We start from the raw sequence: 23984 nt of genomic DNA on the forward strand, positions 1-23984 counted from the left end.
CATAGAGGAAGTGAAGTGGATAATAAGACGTAGTAAGTAGAATTGGTGGATGATATAAGAGAAAAGCAGGAGAGAGAGGAGGGAAGAGGGAAGACTGAGAGAGAAAATAAAGGGAGTGGGGAAGTTGGAGGTTTAGGGAGGGGCCAGAACTTAAAGGTTATAGCTGGCAGTGGGGGAACCAATGAGACCAACGTTTCGAGAATCTCTCTGTGTTTCCGAAACAAGCTTTTCAAATTTGCATCTTTCATTCAAAGACTACTTAGCCGACCTGCCATAAAGGTCCGGGTATTTTCTGTGCTGGGTAACAATTGTCTCTTAATGTTGCGTTCAAGCTGTCTGCATGTCATGTGCGCCCATGGTGGTGGCTACAAAAGGCTGTGCCAACACATACAGTATTATTCAAGCATGGTCTATCAATAAACTGTTCCAGAGCAATAGTGTGCAGCCAATGGTGGAACGAGTGCATGTAGACAGGAATTGACTAAGAAGGCCGCAGGAGATCGACAGCACTGAGATAAAAAGGGGTTTAAAAAAGTGAAAACACAGCAAGAATGTCACAGAACAGAGAACAAATACTACAAACTACTTTCTTCAAAAGACAAGTAACTAATGGTTTTGGCACCACAGGCAACAATGTGAATACTTAAATTGATATGGTTTGATATGTATTCTAGATATCTCTGGAAAAACATATCATTCATCTTCTACAATGAATTAAATGGTAGAAAACTGTGCTTGTTGCTCAGTTCTTTACATGCATGTGACCTCACTGATACATAAATAAAAATACATTTAAATTTGATTTTAAAAAATGAAAACAGTATTTAATGGGTGAAAAAAGCTTGGTGATTATTTATGATACACAGTGCTTTCGGAAACTAAGGGCCATCCAATTAGGATTTAAATCCAATGTCCAGTGACCCCATTGTGTTTAAGAAATATCTTGCTTCATTGTGTATGCATTACAGAAGACACATTATGCAGTGTTTGATGTACACCATCCTACCTGGAAGTGATTTGAGTCTAAAAACTGAGGAACTTTAAGAAGAATGCAAAGTTTTTTTAATGTTTAGATAAACATCAATATCATCAACATCAAAGATCATTAATTCATTCTATTAATATGTGTTCCAGTTAGAAAAGCCTTTTTCCTATGTTTGCATACATACACACGGACTCACACATATACAGTATATATGCAGGAGCATACATATTTGCTAATTATACACTGCTCAAAAAAATTATAGGGACACTTGACACTTTGAAAACACATCAGATTTCAATGGGGAAAAATATCATGCTAGATATCTATACTGGTATGGACTGGGTAATGTGTTAGGAATGTAAGGATGCCCCACCGTTTGATGGAAATTAAAATTATGAACCTACAGAAGACTGAATTCAAAGATACCCTGAAATCAAAGTGAAAAAATGATGCAGTAGGCTACTCCAATTTGCTGAAATTTCATTGCAGCAACTCAAAATGATACTCTCCTAATGGCATGCTCCTAATGAGACGATGAATGGTGTCCTGGGGTATTTCCTCCCAGATCTGGACCAGGGCACCACTGAGCTCCTGGACAGTCTGAGGTGCAACCTGGCGGCGTCGGATGGACCTGACAATGGGTCCAAGGATTTTGTCCCGATATCTAATGGCAGTCAGGGTGCCATTTTCTAGCCTGTAGAGGTCTGTGCATCCCTCCATGGATATGCCTTCCAGACCATCACTGACCCACCACCAAAACAGTCATGCTGAACGATGTTACAGACAGCATAACGTTCTCCATGGCTTCTCCAGACCCTTTCACATCTGTCACTTGTGCTCAGGGTGAACCTGCTCTCATCTGTGAAATCACAGGGTGCCAGTGGCGGACCTGCCAATTCTGGTGTTCATGGCAAATGCCAATCGAGCTCTATGATGCCGGGCAGTGAGCAGAGGGCCCACTAGAGGACGTCGGGCCCTCAGGCCACCCTCATGAAATCTGTTTCTGATTGTTTTGTCAGAGACATTCACACCAGTGGCCTGCTGGAAGTCATTTTGTAGGGCTCTGGCAGTGCTCATCCTGTTACTCCTTGCACAAAGGAGCAGATACCGGTCCTGCTGATGGGTTAAGGACCTTCTACGGCCCTGTCCAGCTCTCCTAGAATACGTGCCTGTCTCCTGGAATCTCCTCCATGCTCTGGAAACTGTGCTGGGAGACACAGCAAACCTTCTGGCAATGGCATGTATTGATGTGCCATCCTGGAGGAGTTGTACTGCCCTTGCAACCACTGTAGGGTCCAGGTATTGCCTCATGCTACCAATAGTGACACTGACCCTAGCCAAATGCAAAACTAGTGAAAAAAAGTCAAAAAGATAAGTAAGGAAAAAAATGCCTCCACCTGTAAAACCATTCCTGTTTTGGGGGGTCGTCTCATTGTTTCCAATCTAGTGAACCTGTTGCTAATTTCAATAACACCAAAGCAGCTGAAACAGATTAACAACCCCCTCTGCTACTTAACTGACCAAATAAATATCCCAGGAGTTTAATTGACTAGGTGCTATACTCTGATTATAAAGTGTTTCTTTAATTCTTTTGAGCAGTGTATATGCAGGTCCTATTTCCTGGTTTTCTGTGCTACATCTTGGCTTTACTTTACTGCTCATCCTCACAATGCACTCCCATTGTGGCCTTGTCTAAGACCTAAGCCTAGGTTCATGATTCGGCAGTTCTTTGTGCAGCGTTTGTGACCATTTCTGTACATCATTTCCTGCAGGAAAATGGCACTAAACCTTTTTTTAAAATACGGCCGCACAGAAACTGCCACACCTCTTTCAGTGTATGGGTGTTAATGGCACCCCCACATGTTTTCTTAAAAGCAGCAAGTTTTTTTGTGCAGCTGCATGTGGGTGCAGGACCACAGGTGATTTACATGTACTCTTACACCAAGAACCTAGTCTTAGAGATTAAGCCTAAAAGCTGGCAAACTGAAAACCAGTATCTTTTTACTCTAGGGAAGAATAACAGTAACGTACCTGAGGTTGCAAATTTTGATTATATAATGTTCATGCATTTGTATGTTGATTTAATCATTTATTTATATTTAAAGGTTACAGTGAACGTACGGGTCTCACAGAGTTTCGACTACGATTTCAAGTTTTGGCAGCACAGGTCATGAAGAAATACAACCATACATATGAACCTGTGGATGAAAGAAGGGTAAAGTAAAGCAAATGCTAATTGAATCAACAAAAGTGATATCACTCATACATACAATACTGTAGTGATAAATCATACAAAAAATACACATAAATTCAAATAAAAACACATACTGTACATATATATATATATATATATATATATATATATATACTGTGGATCTCTCTCTCTCTCTCTCTCTCTCTATCGATCTATCTATCTATCTATCTGCAGTTGCAAGAAAAGTATGTGAACCCCTTGGGATTATGTGGAGTTTTGCACGAATTGGGCATAAAATGTGCTCTGAACGTCATCTAAGTCACAACAATAGAAGAACACAGTCTGCTGAACATAATACTACACAAACATTAGATGTTGCCATGGTTTAATTGCACATAACATGTAAACATTCACAGTGCAGGGAGGAAAAAGTATGTGAACCTTTGGACTTAATAATTGGTTGACCCTCCTTTGGCAGCAATAACCTCAACCAAACGTTTCCTGTAGTTGCAGATCAGACCTGCACAACGATCTGGAGTCATTTTGGACCACTCCTCTTCACAAAACTGTTTCAGTGTAGCAATATTCTTGGGATTTCTGGTGTGAATCGCTCTCTTAAGGTCATGCCACAGCATTTCAATCGGGTTGAGGTCAGGACTCTGACTGGGCCACTCCAGAAGGTGTATTCTGTGCTGTTGCAGCCATTGTTTTGTTGAATTACTTGTATGCTTTGGATCATTGTCCTGTTGCATCATCCATCCTCTGCGGACCTTCAGTTGGCAAATAGATGGTCATACGTTTTCCTGCAAAATGTCTTGATAAACTCTGGAATTCATTTTCCCATCAATGACAACAATCCGTCCAGGTCCTGAGGCAGCAAAGCAGCCCCAAACCATGATGCTCCCTCCGCCATGTTTTACAGTGGGGATGAGGTTTTGATGTTGGTGTGCTGTGCCTTTTTTTCCCCACACATAGTGTTGTGTGTTCTTCCCAAACAACTCAATCTTGGTTTCATCTGCCCACAGTATATTTTGCCAGTAGTGCTGTAGAACATCCAGGTGCTCTTTTGCAAACTTCAAACGTGCTGCAATATTCTTTTTGGACAGCAATGGCTTCCTCCGTGGTGTCCTCCCATGTACTCCATTCTTGTTTAATGTTTTCCTTATTGTAGATGTGTCAACAAAAATGTTAGCATGTGCCGGAGATTTCTGTAGGTCTTTAGCTGACACTCTGGGATTCTTCTTTACCTCATGCAGCATTCTGCGCTGTGCTCTTGCAGTCATTTTTACAGGACGACCACGCCTAGGGAGAGTAGCAACAGTGCTAAACTTTCTCCATTTGTAGACAGTCTGTCTTACCATGGACACGTGAATATCAAGGCTTTTGGAGATACTTTTGTAACCCTTTCCAGCTTCATGCAAGTCAACAATTCTTGATCGTAGGTCTTCTGAGAGCTCTTTTCTGCGAGGCATGGTTCACATCAGACAGTGCTTCTTGAAACCAGTAAACCCAAAACAGGTGTGTGTTTTTTAAGGGCAGGACAGCTGTCAGCAACACATCCAATATCATCACACTGATTGGAGTCAAGGTTGGCTCACTCCTGGCTCCAATTAGCTCTGGGAGAAGTCATTAAGCTAGGGCCTCACATACTTTTTCCTCCCTGCACTGTAAATGTTTACATGTTATATGCAATTAAACCATGGCAACATCTAATGTTTGTGTAGTATTATGTTCAGCAGACTGTGTTCTTCTATTGCTGTGACTTAGATGACGTTCAGAGCACATTTTATGCCCAATTCATGCACAACTCCACGTAATCTCAAGGGGTTCACATACTTTTTCTTGCAACTGTATATACATACACACATACATACATGTATGTATGTTCACACTATGTGCAGTAATATTGAACCAAAGTTTCTGCAATCAAATATGAGAGTTGCTCATTCATAAATTAACTATCACCACTGCAAAAGTTCAAATCAATTCGAAATGAAAAGACAACCAATATCCAAAGTGTTTTTTTATGCAACATCTCAATAAATTTGTGTAATCTCAAAATATGGTGTCCTTCCACCAATAGACAGACACTCACCAGCAGGGGCAGACTGACCATTTGGAAACTCGGGCACTGCCCGAGGGCCCGGGGTCAGTAGGGGGCCCCATGAGATACCCCTGGTATTTTTTTCATAGGATTTTTGAGTTTGGGCAAGGATACAGGGGCCCCATGATCCCCTATTGCCCGGGGGCCCCATGAGTTGTCAGTCCGTCCCTGCTCACCAGCTTACATTGCCTCTCTTTTTACAAAGATCAGCTGATAAAACTTTTAGCTGCACTAATTCAGTCAGGTTATGCCTCCTCCTCTTTCTCCATGGCATGTGTACCATAAGATCATGGAAAAAAGTGGCATACATCGTGTAATACTGCTAAAATGCAATGTTCATTGAAAACCAGTAAGCATACTCACAAGCAAACACTTGAAACAGGTCATAACAGGTATTTCAGTACATAGGCTGCCTCAGGACCCCTCAGAGAGCTTACAAAGCTCAGTTCGGCTGCCCTGCTTCTCAGAGGGTCTCCCTGGCTCCTTGCTTTACAAACTCACATCTGATCATAAATGTTTCACCACGAATAGTAAGATTTACACACCACAGAAATCTGAAGAATAAGTTAAACATACAGTACATATAATAAAAACCTAAGGCCTTTTATAAAGCACAGTTCCAAATTTTGACCATTGATGAGAAGCATGACACCACTAAAGCTGGAAATATTAGTTTTAGCAATATGGCAGCCAAGCAGATTCCATTTTGTATTGCAGAAACAAACATTAGCAAATCATTGGTTTTCTATAAGCAACACAGACCATTATGGATTTGTATCGGTGATAAAAGCCCTTCGCCAGTCGCCTGACACACAATGCCCCTACAGCTAAAGTTTAAAAATGTCTTAAATACATATATAGCTGTCTCGTGACGAATCATGTGTCCTTGATTTTCTAGTCCAGCTGCGACAGTGGGCAGTCCTTACTGCTACACTAAACAGCCCTCATGCAGTGATGTATAAGTGCCAGGGTATGTGATGATGCACCCTCAGGAAATGGGGGGCATTGAGCAGTGCAGGGAACTCAGATGGCAGCTCGGGGGGGTGAGAAGTGCTAAAGACTGCATTCAGATCTATGCAACAGACCCACATGGAAGTACACTCCAGGATGTGCATGGAGGTCTGTGCAGCTGGGTTATGACTAAGGCTTGTTAAGCCGAAACGGGTCAACATTTGTACCTATGATATTTTTACTGTGGTCAATTTAATAAAATGAAGATTTTAGAGCAATGGAGGTAGTGCGGATCAATTTCATCTAGGTCTGTGCAGCTGGCTGTGTTAGCTTATATGTACACTACCTGCCATACAAATACCTTGAAACTGATTGGTGTTCTAGGCTACCCCCTTTTGTTTATCCTGCTTTACTCACAGTGCAATACAGTATCAGTACTGCACCTGTGGAATTGTATTAGTGAACTTGGTGCCTGCACAGCTTATAGTCATTGGAAAGCTATGATCAGGATGGCATCCCATAAATACTATAGCTGTAAGGCATATCAGGAGTTGAAGTTGTACATGAAGATGGTGATTGGGATCTCATTTACCTTAAAAAAAAAACAGACTTGAGGTCTGGAAAACTGATGCCATGGGGTAGTGCAGGTATGCCCTAATGTATTATAAAATAATGTTTGGAATGATTGGTTGGAGCAGGAAAAATGTGTGCTGTGGAGGGTTGGAGAGGGAGAGATGTGTACTGTTAGGATTCGAGGTTGGAAGAGATGTGTACTGGTGTTGGGGGGGGGGGTTGTTAGATGTGTACTGAATCATGTGCAGAAGGGAGAAAGATGTATAATGGTGGTTTGGAGAGGAGAGAGATCTGTACAGGGGTGGAGGGTGGAGAAATATGGACTGGGGGTTGAAGGGGGGAGAGGTGTGTACTATAGGGAGGAGAAGAGATGTGTACTGTAGAGAGAGGGGAGAGATGTGTACTGGTGGACAGACAGGAAAGATGGGCACTAAAGGGGAGAGAATGTGTATAGGGAAGTTGGAGAGGTAAAGGATGTGTACTGGGTGAGATATGCCTACTGAGGAGGGGAAGAGTTCAAAACTCTATGTGATGCATACTGGCCTGTACATTACACACCTCTGACCATTGAACTTTGTGCATTATATGCTCTTGGCCCAAGCAGTCTTTGTAATATGTGCTTCTGACCCCTGCAGTCTGTGCATTATATATCTCTGATCTCTGCACTTGGTTAGTTACACACTCATGACCTCTTCATCTTCTGCATTATGCATTACTGATGCCTGAAACTCTGCGTGTTATGCACCCCCGAACCCTGCACTCTGTGCATTGTGAACTCCTGACCACTGCACTCTGTGCATTACACACTCTTGACACCTTCTTCCTGTGCATTACACAACCTTGACTCCTGCACTCTGTACATTTTTCACTCCTGACCTACCTGAACTTTGTGTGTTACATACTACAGTCTCATGCTGTCTGCGTTATCTACTCCTAACCCCTGAACTCTGTGTATTGCCTACTGCTGACCCCTGTACTCTGTGTGCTACACACTCCCAAGCCCTGCAATATATACACTATGTTGTATAATTTAAACTCCTGACCCTTACACTCAGTACTCCTGACCTCTACACTCTTTATGCTGTATTGTACATTACATAATCTTGACCAAAGTGTTTATTATCTTAACAGATTCTGGTTGCTAAGTAGTCACTGGCCTATTTTAATGACAATTTTAATGCAGACTGTGTGCAAAAAAAAATCAATAACAGAGTTTCATTTTTTTAAAATGGATTTTTTTGATGTTTCTACATGTCTGTGTGCCTCTCGCTTGTGGAATAGTAATTAAAGCATATTTTAGGGGTACAAGGACCATGATATTTGTGTGCTGTGTATATATAGAGTACACTCTGGTTTGATTTAACCATGCCCCTTTAGGCCCCTTCCGTTGTACTTTCACCACACCCACATTCTTTGAGTACCCGAGAATGATCAAAGTCTCTCACAATCCTAGCAACTCCCTGCAAATGTGTATACTTCTTATTACTTCTGTTCTTGGAAACTAGTTTATATGATCTTATCACAGCACTAGCAATATTGAAGTTTTATCAAGTCAATATAGAACTTTCTTTCAATGAGATGGCTACAGCTAGTGATCTATATCTCTGTTGTAAATAAATGATATTGTCCTCACATTTTCTGAACACATTTCATATTCAGATGTTTGCACAGCAGGAATAAAGGGGGTAAACATCCTGTAAATACCACTTTTGGTATAATATTGATAGTTTATGGCATAGATTGTTTCTAGCAATTATCGTTACTGTTTCCAAACGAATTCTGCATGTGTATTAATATTTCTTTCTTCCATTTCATTGAAAATGTGAAATTTATAAGCAAATACCCAGTGAGAAATAGAGCAGATGAAAAGACTATTCATTGAGTCATATGAATAATTTAGGCGGAGAAGAGAAGAGAGAGCAGTCATCCCATGAAATGAGAGATTTAGCATGCAGGTTCCTGTAGCTCTGACTAGAATAAATACGGGAGAAGGGATTTAGTGTTCCATCAGAGGACCATCACTGTTGTAACAGAGCAGCAATTCCTGCTGCTTGACATCAATATTGAAATATATATTATTATTGATGGCAGATTCTGCATATGGGTTCGGTGCTATTGCCTTTTCTAATATCACTAACTGCACTCTGGATATATCAAACTATGAAAATGTCCCTTCTTGGGGTTTCTAGCGTATTGAATGGTATATCTGTGTCATGTGGCTCTCCAGACTGATGGCTGGTTTGTACTCTGAATAGCGAAAGTGATGGGCACAGTAGGAGAGGGTGATCAACATTATTTTATGATTTGCAGCTCCAAACTTGCTCATTATGTGAAAAGAAATTGGTTTTATAGTAAAAGTGCCCTATATTTTCTCCTTCTGTGGGTTAAATAGACTGAGCTCATTTTACGTCTCTTATGCTCCAGAGATCTAGCTAGTCTCTGCATCCTAGCACCAATGCAATTTAACATTTATATGGAATTAATGCCTGGTGAGCAGTTAGACTTTCCCGCAAGACTAAATTACAAAGACTTTAAAAGGGTAATGGGGATGAAACTGGCATGAAGATACACTTCTTCAAACAACAGGATATGTAACTGAATAAGTGGCAAGGTGACAACCTGCTTCTTTGTTTTCTTCTGTTTTCAAGTAGATTATTTTTAGTACAGTATGGTAAATAGGAGAAAGATAAATACAACCTATGTGATTTGTAAAGACTACACCCTGTTTTGAAAGTGTCCACACATTGGAGAGATACTTTAAGCCCACCTTCTTCTTAAATCCTACCTTTTCTTTGTGCAAACTACTATACCAGTTCTTGAAGGTTGTATTGAAGGGGAGCTATGTGTCATTAATCCTAGCTTGTAAGGACTCCAGTGAGGAAAAAAAAATAGAAATGTAGTTGTAAAATATTATAATAACAGTAAAGTGGCGAGCTGGTGACCAGATATGATTATTGCACGACATCCCTTAAAATTGCAAATATTCAATAGAGAAGATAGGACTTTAAGGGTGCATGAACATGAATACCAAACATATTAAAAAGTTATATAATTTGTATTTCGTATTTAAAAAAAAAAAAACAACAAAAAAAGGAAAAAATACAGAAACATAAAAACAATTTCAGTACTAAGAGTGAAATTGAGATTAAAACTTGATTATATAATTATAGTTACTCCCTACATGTTTTGTCCTCACGGGCTTCTTCAGGGGTGATTTTTGAAGAGATTTCAACCGCTGAGAGAGTCTAAAGGTATATCAAAGGAAAATTATACAATTACCAAACAACTTTAATATATCCAATACAAAGTATTTAATCAAATATATATATGGGACTCAATGGCTCACCCTGGGTGAGCCATTGTGTCCTATATATATATTTGATTAAATACTTTGAATCTCAGTTTCTGTATTTTTTCCTTTTTTTTTTTTTTTTTTTTTTTTAAAATACGAAATAAAAATTATATAACTTTTTAATATGTTTGGTATTCATGTGCATGCACCCTGAAAGTCCCATCTTCTCTATTGTAAAATATATTTTCTTTCTTACTCTTTTTTCTTCTTCCAACTGGCTTCTCATTTCAGCATTCACAACTGCCATTTGATTGTACAGTCACCTGCAGTTCTACCACCAACTATGTAGTTCAATGGTTTGCTCGATTTAATGCAAATTGAAAGGATTGTTTTGGTTTTCCTCATATTACATAGTTTTGGAAAATCTAAAGGAAAACTTACAGACATTGTACAATCATATTCTGTAGTATTTGACCAAATTTAGACTGTCAACAGATGGGCAAATAACACACTGCAAACAACAGACAGAGAGGAATCACTGGAGTGCTAGAACTCAGCCTGTTTCTTTTGATGTTGACAGTGGCACATGTACGGTAGCTACAAGATGGTAGCAAACATTTAGAGGTAATTAGCAGGCAAAAAGTGCAGTTGGCTCATAGGAGAGGAACATTATCTTGCAGGCTCAGGAGAAATTGGGTATAGGCACCACAAATCCAAGCTGGTGGACTACGAAAGCACGGGAATACAGCACTAGAATGTAGCTCCTTAGACACTTGAAGTGATCTCTGTAATAGTGACAAAACAAAGGGCACCAGCATAATACTAAACAAAATATTTCTTTAGCAATTGGCAACTCACATGTAAAAAGAAAGCCAAACGCTTGTCACACACAGTGCTGTTGAGTCTCTGCATTCAGGAGATCTAGAGGTCCAGCCCGGTAAGAGATCGCTGGAAGAATAAAAACACTTACTAGAAGGAAGTGTAAAGTCAGCTTGTCAGTCCCAATATTAGATGTCACGCTTTTCCTCCTGTGAGGGATGTAGTCCTCAAACAGTGCACCGACCAGTGGTGCTGAAAAGAGGATAGCCACTAGGAACGTCCGGGACCATGCTTGAGCAAAGTCAGAAGTGATGTCAAGGGAGGGTAGTAACGCATTTCAGAGCATGAGCAATTGCTCCTTCTTCAGACCTGATGCCCAGAACACTAGACAGCAATTCAAGAAGTGATGGGAGGTTTTGCTGGGGTGATATTTTGCAGAGCCATTTCAGTTCTGGATAATGGAACCATACATTAGGTGATATCCGTTAACACAAAAACTGCTACATATACAAATGGGTGGGGCTTTCGGAGGTGAAGTCAACATGTGGTAGGGATGGGCTTTCGGCGTTAGCAGTGACCAGAGTCTACCTGTTTATATATGCTGATCATACTAGTGTCGGTGATGACACTGTATAATGTGAGTGTGATGTGGATTTTTTAAAGAGAATAAAGCATTTTATATGGTTTTACGCTGTGGAGTTCCCTCTTTCTTTCCTTCCATATGGTTCCATGTATATGAGTCAGGATTGTCCAGCTAAGTGGTTATAGGAGTCATTGATATCTCCGCAGATCGTTGCTCCCAGAGCCACTGTGCAGTAGCTGGTTTATAATTTGACCAGCTTGGAGCTCTGGTGAGTTTTTCCAGTTTGATTGGTGGTGGATAAGCATGGTGTGGTGGTGTTTGTTTTAGGACACACAAGAATGAAATATACATATATATATATATATATATATACTGTATATATATATATATACTGTATATATATATATATATGAATTGGAGGACTCTTTTTTTTTTTTCTTGTACCACGGGACATCATAGACCAGCCTTTCTCAAGCAGGGTGCCCTGGCACCATGGGGCTTTTTCAGGGGTGCCTTGGCAAAATGCCGAAAAGTTGTATACAAGCCAGCAGGTGGATCAATCCTGCCTTTTAGTACACAAAGCCACAGGTTTTCATTGTGCACTGATATGACCTTCTAGCTGCCAGCATCCTAACAACCAATGACATCGTCAGTTGATAAGGAGGACGTCGGATGCATGCACATCATGCTTGTTTGGCCCTCCCCTGCCCCTCTCCGTCAGCACTGGGGTTACATTAGCAGAGTGAGGGAGAGAAAATGAGAGAGACACACTGGAATACTAATCGGTACCAGTGTACAAAGGTGTATTTGCTTTGGAAAAATAAATCACCTCTAATGTTGGGTGTACTGGATGTGTGTAGAATAGCTTTTTACATTTTAGATTGGGGTGCCTTCAGAATGTTAAAGGGTGCCTTGGCTGAAAAAAGGTTGAGGAACACTGTCATAGACTATTAAGATATAGACACATTGTTTTGTGCAAATATAATTATTGTTATATATATTTGTTGTGTTTTGCACATATAATTATTGTTATATATTTTTGTATTAATTAGCACATATATACCCATGTTTAATGATGGGGGTGTTCTATGATTGTTAGATTTATTAGAATATGGTAATATTGGTTGGATATATACAATATTTTATAGGCTTTGCATATAGTACTTTGTTTGGTTTGCATTTTTTGCACTTTTGGAATTTTTTTAATTTGAATATAGTGATGGTCTGTATATTCATGTTATAAGTATATGGATAGGGTGTTGGGGAGCGCCGCTTTAAATAATTTTTCATAGACAAATATGCAGCATATACAAAAACAATTATTTAAAAATGGTTAAAATCACTTGGTTTGACATAAAAAAATGCAGGTAATGTCTAAACACGTAAAACCCACAAATAACCTTAAAATTTGGGTCATTGATGCTGAGAGAACTCCTTGTAGCTCAATATTTTCAGAAACTTTGCCAGAGAGAAACATTCTGGATATATGCCCATGATGCTCTGTCCCCTAGTGGCCTTAATGAGGAATTAGAAATTAACACCATTTTATAGCTAATTTATCTGTGATTACATTCTTTTATATCTCATTCTATATATATTTTTAATTCCAGGTTTAATACTTTTATTCTCCACTTTATATAATTGTATAATTTTTGAAATTCTACATTTGAGTAATCCTTCACAGTAAGTCTAAGCACATAGATAAGCTAGTCCTTTGATATTGTTTTAGCCTGTTATATTCCACTGTGTTAGGGTTTACCTAGGAAAAATAGCGATTGCTTTGAAACGCATAACCACCCCCTTGACATCACTTCCAGTTGTGTTCCAGTGTGGTCCCGAAAGTTCCTAGCAGCTATCCACCACTCAGCACCACTGGTTGGTGCACTGTTTGAGGACTACATCCCCCACAGGAGGAAAAGAGGGATGTCTAATATTGGGACTGACAAGCTGACTTTACACTTACTTCTAGTAGGTGTTTTTATTCTTTGTGTCATAATAAATTTATTTCCATGCTTATTGCACTTAGAAGCACCTTCTTTCTTTCCTGTAATGTGGTTTTCAAGGATTTCAACTTCTGATGAATGGCACTGTAAAAATGTACTGTAAAATGTTTTATCCTGCAAACCATGAAAAATGCAGAAGAGTAAATGTAGTACTAGTTTCTGTCTTTACTTCTTTCCACAAGACTAAATTGTGACATCAATAAATTGCTGTTGGGTTTTGTAATTGTCATGGCAGTTAACCAGGATTAGAAATTGTGATAGGGGTATTTAGCTATACCAGTTCCTTTGAACTGTTGGCTTGATGATTCAATATGTTTGCAGCAAAAAAAAATGTGTTAGCAGTTATTATCTACCTGTAACTCTATGTTCATGATCTCTTCCATTGACATGAATGGTGATTTCAGTGCTGTCAATGACATCTGCACTGAAGCAGAACTTTGATATTTTGGTTTTGCATTTCTTTAATAACCACCCAGTATGGATAATGAAGTCTGAAGCCTGTTTGCACCTTCACATTAGCATTGGATGTTTTTCCCATGAGATTAATCAGGGGTGGACTGACCATTCGAGCACTCGGGCACTGCCGAGGGCCCGGGGTCAGTAGGGGGCCTCATGAAATGCCCCTGGTACCTTTTATAGGCTTTTTTTGGGTGTGCTTTGAGTGTGGGCAAGGACACAGGGGCCCCATGATCCCCTATTGCCTGGGGGCCCCATGAGTTGTCAGTCATCTAATGCACATGGTTGAGGCGTGGTTAACACAGGCGGTAAGGAAGTGTCACATTGATTCCTCACCACCTGTCACTAGCCTCATGAATTGGACTTCAGAGCAGGAGCGAAATGACCATTCGAGCACTCGGGCACTGCCCAAGGGCCTGGGGTCAGTAGGGGGCCCCATTAAATGCCCCTGGCACCTTTTTATAGGCTTTATAGACTTTTTTGGGTGTGCTTTGAGTGTGGGCAAGGACACAGGGGCCCCATGATCCCCTATTGCCCGGGGGCCCCATGAGTTGTCAGTCATCTAATGCACATGGTTGAGGCGTGGTTAACACAGGCGGTAAGGAAGTGTCACATTGATTCCTCACCACCTGTCACTAGCCTCATGAATTGGACTTCAGAGCAGGGGCGAACTGACCATTCGAGCACTCGGGCACTGCCCAAGGGCCTGGGGTCAGTAGGGGGCCCCATTAAATGCCCCTGGTACCTTTTTATAGGCTTTTTTGGGTGTGCTTTGAGTGTAGGCAAGGACACAGGGGCCCCATGATCCCCTGTTGCCTGGGGCCCCATGAGTTGTCAGTCCGCCCCTGCTTCAGAGGAATGGTAGATTTAGATTCAGGTCTAAATCTACCCTACAACCTACTTTATCAGGACAACAGAAACAGGACAGAACTGCCAGAAACTCCCCCTGTACTCTTGTTTATAACATAGATGAGCAAGTTGCTATGGTTCTCAGAAATATAAGACTGATAATAGGATGACATTATAAAAACGCTAGTAGCATTAGCTGTAGAATGTGGGTTTTTTTTTTGCGTTTTTTAGCTTTTTTGCTTTAGCTTTTTTCAGCGTTTTTTAGTGTTTTTCAGCATTTGCGTTTTTTAGCAAAGTTATACTACCACAAAATCTTCAGGCTCAAAAAGGCTCATAAATGCCGGATAGCCTCGTTTTTTAGTTTTTCAGCTTTTAGCCCTCATGCACACTTGACATTTTTACAGCTACTGTTTTGGCTTTTGATGTTTTTTTTCTACAGCCAGTAAACTCCCCAGCATGTTATCCTGTATCCATGCTCACATAGACTGTAATCAATGTTTTTTGGCTGGAAACCCCCCCCCCCAGAACTAGTGGATTTCTAGAGGAGGTTTTTAGCTGTAAAAACGCTCTAACTCTGTAAAACGTCGCAAACCGTTTTTTTGTACTTCCCCAAAATCTTTTTGGGTGTCAAAAAAGCTAAAAAAGACAAACATGGAAAAATGTGGTAAAACGCCGCTAATCCCAGCAAAACGCCACTAAATGCTAATGCAAAAATGCTAAAAAATGCTGGAAAAAGCACGTTTTTAATGTGATTTTACACAGCTAACATTACCAGCGTTATCAAAACATCAGCGTTTTTCAGGTTTTATCAGCGGTTTTCAGCTTTTATCAGCGTTAGAGAATTGTTTACACCTAAAAAATTCCTCTAGAAACCCACTAGCTCTGGAGTTTTTTTCCAGCCAGAAAACGTTCCTGCCAAAAAAACGCTGATTAAGGCCTATGTGTGCATGAACACATAGGATAACATGCTGGGGAGTTTACTGGCTGTAGAAAAAAATGCCAAAAGCCAAAAACAGCAGCTGTAAAAAAGTCCAGAGTGCATGAGGCCTAAGGCTCCATGCACAGTGGGCATTTTAATAATGCTGGTAGCAATAGCTGTGTAAAGTCATGTTAATAACGCAAGTTTTTCAGCTTTTTTGCATTAGCGTTTAGCCGTGTTTTTCCACGTTTGCAGTTTTTAGCGATTTTTTGTATTTTTATTTACAAAAAATGTGTTTTTGCTCAAAAAAGTCCAAAAATGCTGGTTTGCTGTGTTTTATCATGTTTTGCCACGTTTTACCGCATTGTTAGCATTAGAACGTTTTTACAGCTAAAAAACTCACTAGTCTTGGGGTTTTTTTCCAGCCAAAAAATGCCCCTGCCAAAAAACATTGATTACAGCCTATGCGTGCATGGACACACAGGATAACATGCTAGGGAGTTTATTGGCTGTAGAAAAAAATGCCAAAAGCCAAAAATAGCCGCTGTAAAAATGTCCAATGTGCATGAGGGCTAAGACAACAAAAACTGATAAAGACTGCAGCAAAGGCAGAGAGCACAGGAAGGTACCAGCCTATAAGATACATTGGGGTTGATTTACTAAAGGCAAATAGAGTTTTTACTTTACAATTGCAGTTGCACCCTACATGATGATTTTTCCCCAGATCTTAATGAATGAGGCGAAGCTCTGCTGACTTCCATCATCCAATCATGTGCGAGCAATACAGTTTTTTTCTCTTGCACATGATTGTGTATTCATTGCAAAGTAAAGTTTCACTGCTATCACTAAGTTCTGGGGAAGATTCTCTTGCAGAGTGCAACTATAGTTGCATATTGAGCATTTTTATTTAGTAAATCATCTAGCAAAATAAAAACATATTTTTTAACTTGGCTAACAGATATAACAAAACACTTTCAACTGTATATTTAACAAAATGGAGCCAATAAGGGAAGCCCATTGTTACGGTTTGCATACCCAGTTACCAGGGTAGCTTTAGGTTGTCTCCTTATGCATTCCCCTTACAGCATCCTTTCAGATCTAGGCAATTTCAACTAGAATGCAACATTAATTATTGGTTTAATTAGTTCATCAATCATGTTTTTTGAAGCATGAAAGTTTCTAATGACTTTGTTGCATTCTGAACCATACAGTAACTTTGACCTGTATACACAGTATACCAAACAACAGTACGACCAAAAGTATTCTTTTATTTGTAGATGTAATGGGGTGACAGAACCACTTTATAGGTTTAGACAATTCAAGATGTCATCTTTCCTTTACAGATCAGCTCTACTGTGATGAAGGTAGAAGCGGTCTGCTGTATACAATTATATGGAATCTAGTGAAGTCCGTACTGTGTACACAGGAAGAGGACACACACACACAGAATGGCTGTGAGAAAGTTCTCTAGTCTATTCAATAACTTACAACAGCTTTAGTATTTTATTTTATTTATTTATTTCATGTACATATATAGCACCATCAATTTACTCAGCACTTTACATATATATTGTACATTCACATCATTCCCTAACCCTCAAGGGGCACACAATCTAAGGTCTCTAACTTACATTCATATACTAGGGCCAATTTAGACAGGATCCAATTAACCTACCAGCATGTCTTTTGGAGTGTGGGAGGAAACCCACGCAGGCACAGGGAGAACATGCAAACTCCAGGCAGGAGGTGCTGTGGCTGGGATTTGAACCAATAGACCCTAGTACTGCCAGGTGGAAGTGCTAATCGTTTAACCACTGTGCTGCCCTGATAGTACAGCGAAAATGCTAGTAAACACCTCTTGAAAGTGAAAGTTTATAATAAAGCTTACCTGCTGGTACAAGGAACACCTCCTCAACGTGCACCATTTAGGAGATATTCACTGTCTATGCAGCCAGTGATGTCACCAGCACATACGCACTGCACTCTAAAGGAACGGCATACTGAGTATGAATACCTTCAGAGAGCTGTGCCACGATCATGGCTCCTGTACTCATGCATCATTGCAGCTCACATACCTGAAAGGAAAACCAGGAGAAGATGGAAGTCATGTCAGTGGTGACAGTGTGCCACTGGACAGCTTTCTCATATGGAAGAAAAATATATTTGAAATATATTTTAAAAATACTCTTCCCAGATATATTGTCATATATTTGAAATGCTACAATTGTGGCCATATTCAATATATTTCAAAATATATTTCAATAAATATATATATATATATACACAGTATATATACAGTATATATATATATATATATTGTATGTTGAAATGCGTTTATATTACAAAATATATGAAAAGTATTTTTAAAAATACATTTCAAATATACAGTAAGTCTTTAACCACTTCCCGACTGGCCGTTGTATATAAACGGCCGGACGGTGGCACTGCAGGGTCGGGTGGCCCGGGAGTGCGCAGCACCGCGATCCTGTGCCCGCTGTGTCCTCCGGACACAGTGAAACACCGATCGTCAGACGGGACCTCTGTACGAGGTCCTGATCATGTGATCACTGATTGGCCAATCAGTGATCACATGCAAAGTATAAGCAAGATGTCACTTCCTGACATCATTGCTTACTACGTGTGAAATCTGTGAATGATCACAGAGGTCACATGGTACAAGGCTATTCACAACAGCCTTGTACCATGTGACAAGCTGTGAACAATCACAGCTCACTCAGTAGTTCTCAATGGCTGCAAGAATGCAGACAGAGAGAAAGAGAAATGATTGCTTTTACATCCTATATGGGTGTAAAAGCAATCAGTGAAAAAAAAAAAAAAATCTTCATCACCCCCCATAAGTAGTACAGTGTCACCATGGTGACACTGTACTGCTAGGGTGACAGTATGTAAAAAAATAAAATAAATAATAATAATATAAAAAAAAAATAAAAATGTAAAAAAAAATGTTTAAAAATTATAATTTATGGTTATAAACTAATTTGGCTTATTTTTTTTTTTACTAAAAAGATAACGGAATACATTTTGGCCAAGATTTATGATGAACTATTATTTATTTGCAAAATGTTATAAGAACAACACTTTTTTTCAAAATTTTTGGACATTTTCATTTACATAGCAAAAAAAATTAAAATCCCAGTGGTGAATAATTACCACCAAAATAAAGTTTTATCTGTCTCAAAAAAATGGTAAAAAATTCATATGGGCACAGTGTTGCATGACCGCGCAATTGTCATTCAAAGTGTGATAGCGCTGAAAGCTGAAAACTGCCCTGGTCAGGAATGGGGTAAAAGTGTCCGGACTGGAAGTGGTTAAAAATACAAATCTAAATTTTTGGAATGCATTTACAAATACATGTAATTAGTGTCATTAGTACAGTGTCAGTGCTTTTTATTAGCACTGATCACTGTATTAGTGTCATTGGGATGTCAGTGGCAGTTAGTCAGTCCCCCCCAGTGGCAGTTAGTCAGTCCCCCCCAGTGTCAGAATGCCCGCCGCAGTCCCACTATAAGTCACTGATTGCCACCATTACTAGTATAAAAAAAAAATTCCAGTATATACCACCATTTGTAGACGCTATAACTTTCACGTAAACAAATTAATATACACTTATTGGGATTTTTTTTAGCAAAGACATGTAGCAGAATACATTTTGGTCTAAATTTATGTAGAAATTTGATTTTTCACATTTTTATTGGATATGTTTTATAGCAGAAAGTCAAAAATATAGATTTTTTTTCAAAATTTTCTGTCTTTTTTTTGTTTATACCATAAAAAAATAACAAAATGCAGAGGCAATCAAATACCACCAAAAGAAAGCTCTATTTGTGGGAAAAAAGGACATTTGGGTGCAGCGTTGTATGACTGCACAATTGTTAGTTAAAGTAACGCAGCGCCACATAGCAAAAAATGGCCTGGTCAGGAAGGGGGGTAAATCCTCTGGAGGGCAAGTGGTTAAGGAAAGTCTTTTATAATGTGCTAGTATGCAATGCATACTAGTGCATTATGACATTAACTTTCAGGGGGAAGTTTTTTCTTACTACTGATTTTTACTACTGCCACAATTTACTACCGCTTTAAGAGATAAGGGTAGATCAAGTGTCAATTGCCAAGATAATCATACTGTTCTATGCCTTAGTATACACTCAAGATCAATACTGGCTATATGCCTAGAACCACAAAGGGGGTTATTTACTAAACCTGCATGGAGCAAAAACTGGTGCAGCTCTGCATAGAAACCAATCAGCTTCCAGGTTTTATTGTCAAAGCTACATTGAAGCTGAAGTTAGAAGCTGATTGTCTACCATGCACAGCTGTACCAGATTCTGAGTGCTCCAGTTTTAGTAAATCCCCCCCCCCCCCAAAATGTTTTCTCAAGAGAACACAACTGAAAGAAGGAAACTTTAAGAGGGAATCCTATGTGTATAACCAAAAGGAAATGAAGTCTCTAAAGCATTACTCTGAGTGATGCCCACTTGCTCAGCTATTTGCTTGTGAAAAGTTTACAGCAGGAGGATGGAAGTGTGGAAAAATGAAAATTGGGTGTCTTAATATATAATGTTGTGTAAAAAAGTAAAAGTAAACAATTTGAAGCCTAACTCTGAAGCAGCCGGTGTAACTGTCGACACCAGTCAGGAAAGGCACCTCCACACCTCCAGATCCATTGTTGATGACCTATGCCTACAGTTTGAGAAGTATTGATTACTCCATTTTGGACTCAACTCCGATACTATGAACTGCTTTTACTTCAAGGAATTCATGCATTATCATGTTTAAAGGGACTGTTCCTTCTACTTTATGCCCATTTGGTTGCTATTTGAGACAAATCTTGCACATGTATGAGGGAGGTTTGTTTACTTGAACCCTCCCTGGGACGGCACCCATACATCATTGGGTGGTAGAGGGAGGTGAAGATTTGTATCATCCATATTGCATTCAAGCAGTTTGTGTCTTCCTCTGGACTACATTCAGCTGTTGTCTTCTACTTGGGCTTTTTAATCTTTTACCACGAGACGCATTGGGTCATCTATACAGTGCATGAGGGAGGTTGATGCTGGTTTAAAATTCCTCCTCTGGACTGCACGTCATGTGTACATATTACCTTTCCTCTGCAATATACTTCTCCTTTGAAAGATGCAGAATTGTAATACAAGGTCATTTCTCTAATGAGGGCTTCATGTGTTCTACCTTGTAATACAGAGCTTTGCTGGCCATCATGGGACTATATATATCTCAACATATGGCCCATCATATCCCCCAAATTTGATGGGGAATAGTATGAGATCTGTGGAGTGTGGTGCTTCTTTGTTTGGTTTTGTCATATTTTTAAGATGTTTTCATTAAAGAAGTGGTTTATGAATTTTTTCAGCCTATTTATCTGTTAGTATACCACAAACAAATATATAAAAAAAACCAAGAGTCCTGGTTGAATCCATAACTAATCATTTTAGTTTGGTTCACAAAAAGTAAAAGTAGTAGAGATAAACAAAGATTTAATAATTTTAGCTTGAAAAAGGACATAGCCACAGCTGTTGAGACTTTGATAGGAAAGTTGTTGTGAAAGTTGTGCAATTCATCACTGTAGTTTCAGAACTGTAAAAACACACAGGAGGGTGCAAGGAGTGTATTACCACTAACATCGTTTGTTGGATCTAAAAGACAAAAACACACTCACAAACATAAAAAGGAACAGGCGTATCAAACACAGCTATGTTTGTATGTTTTTGTCTGTTGGATCCAATAATGTTTTTGGTGGTAATGCACTAGGTGCACTAGGTGTTTATACCCTAAAGTGCGTTTTTACATTTCTTTTGGAGATTTTCTGGTCTGAAGAAGGTTGCATCGGACAAAGCATTACAGGTTGTGACACCTTTGGATACTGTATATAACAGTTTGAGTGCCAGAGTGTTAGAACTTTTCTGTTAATTGTAATTTTAGAGTATATAGTTGTCCTCACAATATAACATTTTGGATGTTTCCAGTAAAGTATGATTGTGATATTACACATTATAACCCTTTGTGTTGCTGTAAACATTGAGCCTATTGTATACAGTAGTTTTCCTTTAAATGCATTTAAATGACCAGTGTAAAGACAATAATATTCAAGAGGGCCTGTAGTTTGCTTAGGTACTGCCCATGCTAGTGCACATCTCTGCCATTCATTACGAACTTATAAAAGTTTAAACATATTTTGGTTTTTATCAACAGTATGTATGACTACATAGGGAATTACAGATAACCCTTGTTTTCCAGCAGATTTGGGTTATTAAATTAAATGGAGAACACTACTAAATATTCAAGAGCCATTAAAGCTACTTCACAAATGAATAATACATTTCCAAATGCCACACTAGGGAAAGCTGTCAATATACATGTAGCGGGCTTGTTAGGGTTTTTTCTTTGTTTTACCTTGCTAAGGTCAGTTTTGTTATCGCATACATTCTTTAAGTTGCAAAATACGTATTTAAATGTGTGAAGATATAGGATTGCTTTTGATGAGAACAACATTATGTTATGTAACATTTAAAAGCTGTGCGTAATTTTTACTACTTTCCTTTAATGAATGCAACTCAAGTGTTTAACTTCAGTACAAATATTAGTTCCAGAGCTTAGGTTTGCTTGCGGCTGGTTGCAGGTGCAGGACAGTATGTAAATCGGACCCACAAGCACCCACAGCCAAAACACTCAGCTCTTTTGCAGACATTCATATTTAATGGCACCTCTGTGCATCTGAAAATGTAGCGTGTTTTCTGGCCTGGGAAATCACATGGTGTGTGTGGCTGTATTTTATAAAGGTGTAGGGACCTTTTCCCTGCGTTTTTTCCCAATGGTACAGAAGCCCACTGAAATGAATGGGCTACTGTGCCCATGCAAACGTGAGCCAAATAAAATGTGACAGTGTGAACCTATCCTTAAAGTAATATTAAAGGCATTTTTTTTGTTTAAAAATAACAAACATGTTATACTTACCTTCTCTGTGCAGTGGTTTTGCACAGAGCAGCCCTGATCCTCCTCTTCTCGGGTCCCCCACCACTGCTCCTGGACCCTCCCTCCTGCCTAGTGCCCCTAGAGCAAGCAGTTGCTATGGGGGTACTCAAGCAGGCTTGCTCCTGAGTCAATTCACACACAGTTGTGGCTTGGCCCAGCCCCCTCTTTCCCCTCATTGGTTCACTAGCTGCCATTGACAACAGCAAGAGCCAATGGCTCCAGCTGCTGTCTCAGCCAATGAGGAGGGAAAGCCCCCTGGCAGCCTGACAGTTCTCGTGCACATTGCTGGATCCAGTGTGGTCTCAGATAAGTATTAGGGGGTGCTGGGGGGGATCCTTCACACAGAAGGTGTTTTTTACCTTCATGTATAGAATGCATGATGCTAAAAAACCTTGAGCCTTTAAAACCACTTTAAGAAATTACAAGTCTTATGGTAACATGAACCAGTAACTATAACATATAATATTATTAATAGTGACTAGTAATGTAAACCCTCACAAATGAAGAACACTAACCTTTACAAGTTCAGTAACTTGTGTTATGGTAACATGTGCATGGGAAAGACTTAAGCTAGCCAACGTGGAACAAAATTCAGTCAGTTCAGCAGGGAGCAGCTGAAATTCGATCCATGTGTGGCCAATGCAGTTGAACAGAAGTTGATCTGCCAATCGAATTATGTCTTAATATTTGCGCTCAATCAGTGGCACAGGCAATAGGCTGCAGTGCTGATCTGCATTTTCTGACAGTGAGGGAGTCTCCCCGCTCTCAGAATACAGTGATACAATTAGGAGGATTCCTCGTGTCCACATCCCGTGTGTGGATGGGGGAATCGGGTTAGGTTTCTTTTGTGTTCAACCTGCTGATTGAACAAAAAAATTGACCTATGTTTGGCCAACTTATAGGCATTACATAATTTGTGTAAGTACAGGAAATGCCTGAATGCATATTTGTGTAAAGGATCTGCATTTACTCAAACATGTTTATAACTCATGAGCGTGCGGGTTCATGCTCTTGAAAGAGAATGTGTACTTACCATGGCACTGGCTCTGTTTTCGGAAACATCTTGTAGAATTTACTCCATCAGTCAGTTATTTCTAGTTGTCCATGAGTACTGCAGGGATAGTAACCATAGACATACTGTTACTATTATTGTCCAGTTCTGTTGTTTATAACCTAATGTCATGAACTGCTTAGAAACCTTTAGGAATATTTTTGGTAACTAGACACACACAGTTTGTAAGGACTTGGATC

General features: G+C 39.5%; 1 protein-coding gene across 2 annotated transcripts in view; it reads left to right on the forward strand.

Annotated features, from left to right (window-relative positions):
• Positions 1–23984, forward strand: part of MYO18B (myosin XVIIIB) — an 810748-nt gene that overhangs the window by 382294 nt on the left and 404470 nt on the right. For both annotated transcript variants that reach the window (XM_089684120.1, XM_089684121.1), the window contains exon 22: positions 3091–3200. In XM_089684120.1, coding sequence (XP_089540246.1) covers positions 3091–3200 — 110 coding nt within the window. The remainder of the gene's footprint in view (positions 1–3090; positions 3201–23984) is intronic.

The sequence above is a fragment of the Staurois parvus genome, unplaced genomic scaffold, assembly GCF_062004578.1.
Source record: "Staurois parvus isolate SC_StPar_1 unplaced genomic scaffold, SC_StPar_1.0 ptg000336l, whole genome shotgun sequence".
In the NCBI taxonomy this organism is placed as follows: Eukaryota; Metazoa; Chordata; class Amphibia; order Anura; family Ranidae; genus Staurois; species Staurois parvus.